At 42.1% G+C, this 10,539-nt stretch overlaps 1 protein-coding gene across 1 annotated transcript; it reads left to right on the forward strand.

Moving 5' to 3' along the window:
• The first annotated feature begins 520 nt into the window (after nt 1-520).
• On the forward strand, nt 521-2,173 carry LOC126471251 (piggyBac transposable element-derived protein 4-like). Its single transcript, XM_050099369.1, has one exon. It carries the CDS (start codon nt 521-523, stop codon nt 2,171-2,173), a length of 1,653 nt encoding a protein of 550 aa, XP_049955326.1.
• The last annotated feature ends 8,366 nt before the right edge of the window (nt 2,174-10,539 follow it).

Genomic DNA, 10,539 nt, shown 5'->3' on the forward strand with positions numbered 1-10,539 from the left:
TTTATGTTGTAGAATTTCTCTAATACTCAGCTATATTTACTCTGATGAGGAATACTGTTATCCTCCGATATAATTTGCATTAACACTCTAAGCGCCAAGCCCGTAAAATTTACGGGCCTGGGATCGCGCGAAAATCACCAAGCCCGTAAAATTTACGGGCCGCTACATTTAATTTCATTCAAAACACTGCAACGTTATTTCTACGGGTTTGGCCAGCGCTATACGTTTTTCAGATGTTTATTAACAAAATGCGTCCATAGATGTCACGGCAGCGCTGTAATTCATGTTAAAACTTATCTTTGCGTTCTCAGTCTGTATATCATTCAGTTGTTTGTCATCATGTTTCGGCGCGGTTTATCAGACGCAGAAATTGCGGATTTGATCAATCATAGCGACACTCTGGATAATGTAGAGAGTGATTCAGACGATTCTGAATGCAATGGTGTGTTTGAAGGTACGTATTTCCGAATTTTCCACGTAATTGTGCAGTACGCACATATCTGTTGAACATGTGTAAACGATGTATGTAGTTACACATAATGTGATATTCTTTTTAGAAGACGAGATTGATGACAGTTTGTCTTCAGATGAAGACGAGAATGATGTTGAAGGTGTTGCTTCAAATCCAGCAGCTGTGCCGTATCCGAAAGACAGTGAGTGGACTGCAGTTGACACCTACCGACCTCTGCCTGTCAACACGACACCCAGGCAGATACTAGTGGATATTGATGAGTCGAGTTCTGTACTGGATTGCAGTAAAGTGTTCCTTACTGACAGTGACGTAAATGAACTCAAGAGACAGACAAATTTGTATGCATCACAGACAATACAGAAGAAAAGAAGAGGAAATAATCTGAAGCCCCATTCAGTTTTGAGTTCGTGGAAGCCAGTGACTATAAGTGAGATGAGGCGTTTCTTGGGTATTATTTTCCACATGTGTGTTTCGAAAAAGCCAAAAATTGCGGACCATTGGAGCACTAATCCTGTTCTTAGTTGTAACTTTTGTCCCCATGTCATGAGCCGTTTGCGTTTCACTCAGATACTGTCATGCTTGCATCTTGTTGACAATTCAAATCAGAAAAAACCAGGCGAAGATGGATTTCATCCACTTTACAAAGTTTTGCCATATTATAATAATTTGAAGGAGCGATGTATCCAGGCATATCGTCCCTCAGAAAAAGTGACAATTGATGAAGGAATTTGCCCATTTCGAGGTCGTGTGAGTTTCCGTGTTTACATGCAAAATAAGCCTCATAAGTATGGACTGAAAGTATATGCTGTTGCTGAAGCCAGTAGTGGCTATGTTGTAAATTTTGAAGTTTATGCTGGTAAGCATATTGTTGACAATTCTTCGTCTGCGGTTATTTTGCGATTGTTGTCTGACAGCAGCTTGCTGAACAAAGGCCACACTGTGTATTTAGATCGATTTTATTCCAGTCCAGAGCTATTTCAGCAACTGGCAGAGAAAGGCACTGGAGCTGTTGGTACTGTGAACAAATCCAGGAAAGGATTGCCTAAAGATTTAGTATCTGCTAAGCTGAAAAAGGGCGAAATGTCTTTTCGGCGTAAAGATAATGTATTGGCAATGAAGTGGAAAGATAAGAGAGATGTGTATACATTGTCTACAAGGCATCAAGCAACATTTGGTACGCATACTAAGAGAAATGGGTCTGTAGTATTGAAACCACTTCAGGTACTTGATTACAACCTCAATAAAATTGGAGTGGATATTGGAGACCAACGCCTGCAGTACAATCCGTTCCAGCACAGAACTGTGAAATGGTGGCGAAAATTATATTTCCATTTGCTGCTTATGGGAGTATCAAATGCATTTTGGCTGTACAATGCAGTGCACAGGAAGAAAATTACAATAACAGACTTTATAACAGTGCTTGCAGTTCAGCTTGTTGAAGACGACACACTTGAATTCATTCCAAGAAATGAAGGAACTGTAGGTCGGCTAACAAAGAGACATTTTTTGCAGCACATACCTGCAACTACTAAGAAGTATGCTGCTCGTGTGTGTCACGTGTGCAGTTCCAGGAGCAAGAAACAGAGTGGCAAGGCTTCTCGCAAAGAGACACGATACGAATGTGAACAGTGTGGCGTTGCACTCTGCCTGGAACCTTGCTTTAAAATTTTCCACACTAAAAAACAATATGATTCTGTGTGAAATTTATATGTAATACTGTATACTATCAGAAACATGTAATGTAGTGCCACAATTTTGGTTAAAAATAAATCACAATTGTATTCCCTTATTCGTATGACTTTTTCTAAATTCTTAAAACATCTAAGTGATTTCTATAACTGTACCTTAAAGCTGTGCATTGTAAAGTAGTTTCTTTCACTCAGAATTAAAGTAGAAATGTGCAGCTTCAAGATGGTACCAAATTTGCCACAATCCAAACAGTAGATTTGATGCAGTAATTTTTTTAATATTGGTAAAATTGCCCGGTTTCTAGGGACGGGTGCATAAAATAGGCCTGGTACAGAGAGTGATAATAATATGTTATTCACTTTGTAAAGATGTTTAGACATTTATTCTGTTTTGTTTTGTTTTAATGTCCATGTGTGAAGTTGATGTTTCGAAAGTTATTCGGATCTTTTATGTATGTACTCATGTCATAATTCCTGTAACACTGATGTATATGTTTATTTTTATTCTTTTGTAAAACCTGTATTACAACAAATGTTATCTCTATTATTATGTCTTTAATAATATATATTGTGCCTTTGTTATTGTGTTCTTATGTTATAAAATTGTAGTTGACACCAGTTTATCGAATTAAGTACCTTGTAAGGTACATTTCACTGCACACGTTTCTGTTGGTCATAGTATATGGATAATATGTGAGAAGTAGGGACTGATAGTGTTTGCCCGTGTGTTCATAATTCAGCAAGGGACTGGATAACAGCATTGCTGGTTCGAAGGACATTTCAAAATAAATCTTTGTGAGTGCACAAGTGGTGGTTATGGACTTGCTGCATTGTCCGCAAGACTCTTCGATGGTGATTGTGCACCTGCACATTTGCAACAGATGGCTGCTGGCCGTCTCTACAAGGACTACAGTGCGTCTGCGTCTTTGCTGACTCACCAGTACCATTATTTCTACAAGGACTGCAGTGGGTCTGCGCCTCTGGTGGCCCACCAATACCATACTATCTACCAGGACTACAGTGGGTCCGCTCTGTGATGACCTACCTACCAATAGTCTTCAAAACTTCGAATGACTCTGTTGTGGGTTTGCTCTGTTGTGGCCCATTACCTGTCTGCATGTCAAGAGTCAGCACTGTCTTTCCGTTGGAAGGACAACACTACTTCTTCAAGATTGCATGGAAATCCACTATTGCCGTGTGCATTTTCTTTTACTGCTCAGACATTGAGAAAAACACTGTTATTTTACTATGATGAACGATCAAGACTGTCTTTATGGGCTGTGAGAAAATTTTAGCTTTTGACCAACACTGTATCAATAAGTGTGTGCATTTGACATCTTTCTTACTGTAATTATGAAAAAAATTATTCAAATCTGTATTGGCCAGTGCCCAAAACAATTTGTAAAATTTTTTGTGGGGAGCATGGGGGCTATGTAAGTAGGCTGGTAACGCCTCCTCTGTATGAAAATCAGTGGCTGTGCTGTGTGCAGTCTGCGGGTAGTTTGCATTGTTGTCTGCCATTGTAGTGTTGGGCAGCTGGATGTGAACAGCACGTAGCGTTGCGCAGTTGGAGGTGAGCCGCCAGCAGTGGTGGATGTGGGGAGATAGATGGCGGAGTTTTGAAATTTGTAAGACTGGATGTCATGAACTGCTATATATATTATGACTATTAAGGTAAATACATTGTTTGTTCTCTATTAAAATCTTTCATTTGCTGTCTATGCCTATCAGTAGTTAGTGCCTTCCGTAATTTGAATCTTTTATTTAGCTGGCAGTAGTGGCGCTCGCTGTATTGCAGAAGTTTGAGTAACCAAGATTTTTGTGAGGTAAGTGATTTGTGAAACGTATAGGTTAATGTTAGTCAGGGCCATTCATTTGTAGGGATTATTGAAAGTCAAATTGCGTTGCGTTAAAAATATTGAGTGTCAGTTTAAGCACAGTCGTATATAATTTTTCTAAGGGGACGTTTCATGTTTACTTCGGTTTTTACAACACAGTAACACTTCTCGCATTTTCTCCTATATTGTGGCCGCCATACCTCGGTTCATGCTAAATCGTAAGGTCCTAGGCGAACTGCAAGGCACCTAATGCGGCCAATAAATGTATTTTCGATAACTAAAACATGACTTGTACTACTCCTTACATGTCGACTGCATAAACTTAGAAGCTTCTATTTCGTAGAGAGTGGTGAGACTGCATACCTCAGCAGCCGACATTAATTGCCAGACGATAAATGTTAATGTTTCCGAGAGAAAAGCGACCAACGTGACGATCTGTCATTACGTCATTATGAAAACAAATGACAAAACGCTATGTTTACTTCGGTTTTTACTACACAGTAACACTTCTCGCATTTTCTCCTGTATTGTGGCCGCCATACCTTGGTTCATGCTAAATCGTCAGGTCCTAGGCCAACTGCAAGGCACCTAATGCGGCCAATAATTGTATTTTCGATAACTAAAACATGACTTGTACTACTCCTTACATGTCGACTGCATCAACTTAAAAGCTTCTATTTCGTACAGAGTGGTGCGACTGCATATCTCAGCAGCAGACATTAATTGCCAGACGATAAATGTAAATGTTTCCGAGAGAAAAGCGACCAATGTGACGATCTGTCATTACGTCATTATGAAAGCAAATGACAAAACGCTATGTTTACTTCGGTTTTTACTACATAGTAACACTTCTCGCATTTTCTCCTGTATTGTGGCAGCCATACCTCGGTTCATGCTAAATCTTAAGGTCGTAGGTCAACTGCAAGGCACCTAATGCGGCCAATAATCGTATTTCCGATAACTAAAACATTGACAGGTGGCATGAGCCTCCTCTCATATTTCTATCTTACGATTCTCCTCTCTAACTGCATGCTGTGAAAGGTTGCTATTCCTTCACACGCGGACTTCCCACGCAGCGTCTCTCGTCACCCGGGTGTTCCGGTGACAGGCCAGCTCTTCTAAGCCGACGGGTGTGAGGAAGTCGAGTGAATGCTTTGCAAACGCCGACATTGTCAAAAGACATGCCCGGAGGGGTCTGAAGTAGCGGCTGGGCTAGAGGTTCCGTTACTTCGCAGAATCTTAGCGAAAACACTTTCTGGCGGGCTACCAGCGAGGCGTGGGAATGACTTGTGTACCCAGGCAGTTGTGGCGGGAAAATTCCCGCGCTTTCTGCAAAATAGTAACTGTGATTGGCTTGCTCAGGGCATAGCTTCGTGACGTAGAAAAATCAGCGCAGAAATTGGCGCCAAGAATCTCCATTGGTGGAATGGTAGTGCTCCGGCATTGGAGTGGAATTTTCCGCCGGTTTTCGAGTTGCTGATTGGAACGTTTAACCACGGCCACTGTGGTGGGGGCGGGAATGTTCGGTGTTCGGCATTGTACGGGTGCTCTGAGTAGTCGGGTCTCGCCTTTCGGTCGAGGACGTCGAAGCAACCAGCCATCGCCTGTGGTACGCCAGATCTTGTTCTTGCAGTTAAGAAGACAGTTTGGTAATGTATGTCTGCAGCACTGGCAGATAGGGATTTTCCTAGGTGATAATCAGAGTTCAGCAGAGTGCGCCTGTTCGTCTTTTTCTAACTTTGTTATGTCTTGAGTAGCAGCAATTAATGTTGGGTTGGCTGTGTGTTCTCTCTTAAGATTTGAGTTGCAAGGAATTGGCTCCACATACCACTTCGTCATAATCCTCACAATCTAGTTTAGGGACAACTTCACATTCACAGCATTTGTTTGAGTATCCAATTTGAGTCAATTTGATGTATTGTAAAGGTTTCAAGTGTTTTTGTTTATTATTTTGTGTTTAGTCTTAATAAATCATATTGTTATTTTGGACAAAACTTTCATTCTGTTAATCAGTAGAGCAACCCTATCATTCCTCACTATGTTAATGAAACCTTCGTTTATTTAACTTATTTATCAAATTAAATTATTGCAGGTGCCATACTCTCTTCTACTCCACTGGCAGGGTTGATTAGAGTCAGTTTGCGTATTTTTTTTATCCTTGTGCAACAGCAAAGGTCGGAGTTAGAATAGGGGGGGCTTAGATCATTATTTACGTATGTGGATTCTAGAAGAATTTAGTGTTAAATACACTTCTAGCCCCGGCACCTCGCATAAAATGGCGACCCTTAGCCTCGGATCTTTCCTGTGAATCGCTGATAAGCAACTATTATTTGTAGTAGGGACATTCAGAATTTTTTTTGCTTAATTTTTTTTATTGATTAATACCCAAGTTTTTTTTCTTGTAGTTCCGCGATTAGTTTTTAAGTAGCGGCGCATGTTCACTGTTTTTGTTTTCAGCATATATATATTTGTTTGTTTGTTCATTGTTTTTTGTGTTTCGTTGATGTGGTGTCCGTACCACATCGCACTTTGTCGGATTTGGGTTTCTGTACCACATCAAATTGTGCTTGTAATTACAGCGTTGGAACAGCGTTGTTGAAATTTTATGTCTATGTGTAAAAATACAGGGAGTAGATTATTTTTATTGTGTATTTTAGATAAATTTTGTTTCTCATGAATGATCACGAGAAGTTAGGCACGACTATTAGTGAGCGAAGCTAAAACAAAAGTGGATACTATAATGGATAAGAAACACGTTACTGACGGGGATAGGTTCGCAGATGAGATGGGCACATTTTTAGCAGGACAGGACGACAGGGTCATTGATGAGCACGGTGATTTGGACGCGATCTTAGAGCAACGTCACGGCCATGATTATGATAGTGAATTGGAGGATGGAACAGAGACAGGCACACAGGTCGAGACGGTAGCAGAAGTTTATAGTCAAACGAACGAGTGCAGAAAGAGGCCAGCTCGGTCACGTCAGAGCTCTAGCGCCCAGGTGTCCAGAGTTACATCGCCCATGTTTGAAGAGGATCAAAAAGATGACGTAAACCCAATACTGAGCTTCCTACGATCAATGAAAGAAGAAGCTGATGAACAACGTAAGAAGGAGAAGGAAGAAGATGAGAAACAACGTAAGAAGGAAAAGGAAGGAGAAGGAAGAAGACGAGAAACAACGTAAGAAGGAGAAGGAAGAAGCTGACGAACAGCGTAAGAAGGACACTGAGGCAATAATTTCGCACATAGGGGAAATTCGTGGGGAATTACTAACAATAAAGAAAGAATGTGGAGAAGTAAAACAAATGTCAATGGCTGCACAAAAAGTAGCAGGCCTAGCCAAAACGGCAGCAACAGGGGCAATGAAAATCGCAAAAGTAACTTCTCAACTCGTACGGCGCTTGCGACGTGCGACACAAGCTCACTCAAAATCCCGAGCGTTCTTAAAAACCCAAGGTAGTATCGCGGTTACGAACATCACGAAACGAATGAAAGAAGTAGAGAGTCGAATAGCAAAACTAGAGCGAAACGGGCACACGAGTACTGCGCGTTCGGATACCAATGATGGAGTACACAGAATTGTGTCTCCGAGGAAAAGCCCGCCGTGCTCCAGCCCAGTGACAGAGTGCGGAACTAACAATGCATACACAGAAACAGCGAGTAATAGTTCCAATAATTGCAGCCCGCTTAGAAGAGTGAATGCTGAATGCCACTCCCAGTGTGATACAGAGGTAGCACACAGTTATCAGAAAGATAGATCAGGACACTCAACAGACGTGCAAGTATCGGAAACGAGTGACAACACCAGTGCGAGGATCAGACAGGATTTTGATCACAATCACTTCCTGTCGATACTAAAATTCCAAAAGTTCAGAGATAATGGAGGGTCGATGCATCCCAAGAGCTGGGTAATGCAGTTTACAAATTCATTACCGGCATCATGGCCAACCCAGGCAAAATTAGAATTCATGTGTGGACACATCGAAGGCCAAGCCGCGGAGAAGATGCGGGGTGTGGCAGTGACGTGTCGGACTTATCAGGAATTTGTTGGTGCATTCCTGCGGACCTACTGGTCAAAGGAAACGCAAGACAGGATTAAAGAGGAAATAATATTTTGTCCTGAACTGGAAGTGTCCGGGCATAGGAGCGCAACGAAATTTCTTGATGATTTACTCAAGAAGAATCAATTTTTAGCTAGTCCATATAGCAACGGAGAAATCATTAAATTTTGCTTTTCCAAATTGCCAGTTAGGTACCAACAGACACTTGTCGACAAGTGTGGATCTGACATACAAGCATTCAAGCGTCTATTGCGCGAACTCGAAGTAGTCTTTGATAAACAAGACGCAAAGGACAGGAAGAAGGGGCAAAGTAACAAATACCACGGGCCAAGAAGGGAAGACGACAACAGATCGCATAATCGCACTGGTCAGTTAGGAAACCAGGGTTACGGAAGTCAAGGTTACGCTATTCAAGGTTATGGAAACCAAAGACACGGAAACCAGAACGTCAGGGAGCAGGGTCAAGCTAGGCAAGGAATCTGGGATAGGAGGAGTAACGAACGGCAAAGCGACCGTAATTGGAGAGAGCGAAACCAAGGACAACAGTGGAACCAGGAGATTGAAACTAGACCCGCAAATCCTAATGCACGTCAGAGGAGGGGGAGCTTAACAAGGGATTGACGCCAGACTAGTGCGAACACAGGCCGCCGGAATTTCGCACGTAATCTCGGACCTGGCCAACTACGGATGATACATTACGAAGATTTATCAGAAATCCTGCTCGAGGAACATAAAGCAACTCCTCGACAAGATCGGCAGCCTCTTATCACAGTAGCAATAGCTGAAAAGAGTATGAATGCGATAATAGATAGTGGAAGCCACATAACAGCAATATCTGAGGCAGCATACAAGAGGTGCTCTCAGGAGATGGACTGGCCTGTTCTATCGGTTAAGAAAACCAAAATAAAAGGGGCATTAGCGGGTAAATGTACGGAGGTCACCCAACAAACAAGACTGGAATTCTCCTGCCAAGGACACAAAATAGAGTCTAACTTCTGGATCGTGCCAAATCTGGCGATCGACATGATAATAGGAACGGACTTCCTAAATGAACATGAAGCGATAGTTGATCTAGGACGAGGTGAAGTGGTTTTGAGGAAAGGGAATCCCGTCCACAATAAGTTCGACGACCAGCTGATCCCAGCTCAACTACCGTCTAACTGTGTACGGATAAACTATGCGTGTCTGAAAGACAGAAAGGAAGAACAGGTCGACGTTGCGGGTAGGGGAGAGAACACGGATGAGAATGAAGTCGGAATAATGGGAGAAATAAAGGAGAAAATAGGAGAAAAAGTGGAAGCAATAAAGAATATAAGGTGCGAACACCGCAAAGAACTTCATAAATTACTAGTAGAACATACGGAGGTCTTCCTTCCCAAGACAGGATCAATAAAGAACTTCCAATACGAATTTCGTGTACGTCCGCACAACCAGTTTCGTGTGCCACCCTATCCAATCCCCTTGGCATATCGACAGAAAGTATCAGCTGAAATTACGCGAATGCTGAGTGAATGAATAATAGAACCTACGGCTTCATCCTATAATAACCCGTTAAGAGTAGTCGAGAAGGCAGATGGCAGTATTCGTTTAGTCTTGGACTCGCGACAAATTAATACCATAATAGAACCCGAAACAGACAGACCGGAACGATTAGAGGAACTCTTACAAAACTTCCATGGAATATCAATCTTCTCATCAGTTGATCTAAAATCGAGTTTCTGGCAGATCGAACTCCATCCAAATTGCAGACAGTACACAGCCTTTTTAGCATTTGGAAGACGTTACCGGTTTCGTCGTCTCCCATTTGGTTTGAACATTTCGTCTGCCGCATTCATTGGGGGGCTGGACGGCATACTAAGCGATAATTTGAAACGTCATGTCACCAGCTATGTGGACGATTTGCTGATCGCGGAGAAATCTTGGGGAGAGCACAATGCGGTCCTCGATGAACTCCTTGCGACATTCAAGGAATACGGAGTGACTATCAATATCGAAAAATCGAATTTTGGAACGTCCTCTGTCTAATTTCTAGGACATATCATCACGGGTGAGGGCATTGCGCCAAATCCCGAAAAGATCGAAGCGATTGAAAAGTTTCCCATTCCTACGACAAAGAAGCAGTTAAGGGGGTTCTTGGGGATCATAAATTTTTACAACCGCTTTATACATGTCAAAACTCAGAGCAGTCCTAGGTTGCATCAACTTACAGGAAAGAAGATTCCTTGGGAATGGGATGAGGCGGCCGAATCCGAATGGAAAGCATTAAAATTCGCATTATTACAAGCACCCATCCTATCACACCCTAATTTAGCAGAAGAGCTTTGCATGGTAACGGACAGTTCATACTCAGGTCTGGGTGTCATGGTGTTCCAAGACTATGTACATGAAGGAAACAGGGTGTGGAAGACAATTGCGTTTGGTACCAGAGTACTAGCCAAGAGTGAGAGGAATTACTCAGTAACCGAGTTAGAGGCGCTGGC

This window comes from Schistocerca serialis, chromosome 3, assembly GCF_023864345.2.
Source record: "Schistocerca serialis cubense isolate TAMUIC-IGC-003099 chromosome 3, iqSchSeri2.2, whole genome shotgun sequence".
In the NCBI taxonomy this organism is placed as follows: Eukaryota; Metazoa; Arthropoda; class Insecta; order Orthoptera; family Acrididae; genus Schistocerca; species Schistocerca serialis.

Bases quoted from the DNA above. Each gene is read 5' to 3' on its own strand.
- LOC126471251 (XM_050099369.1), top strand. From the start codon at position 521: ATGTATGTAGTTACACATAATGTGATATTCTTTTTAGAAGACGAGATT.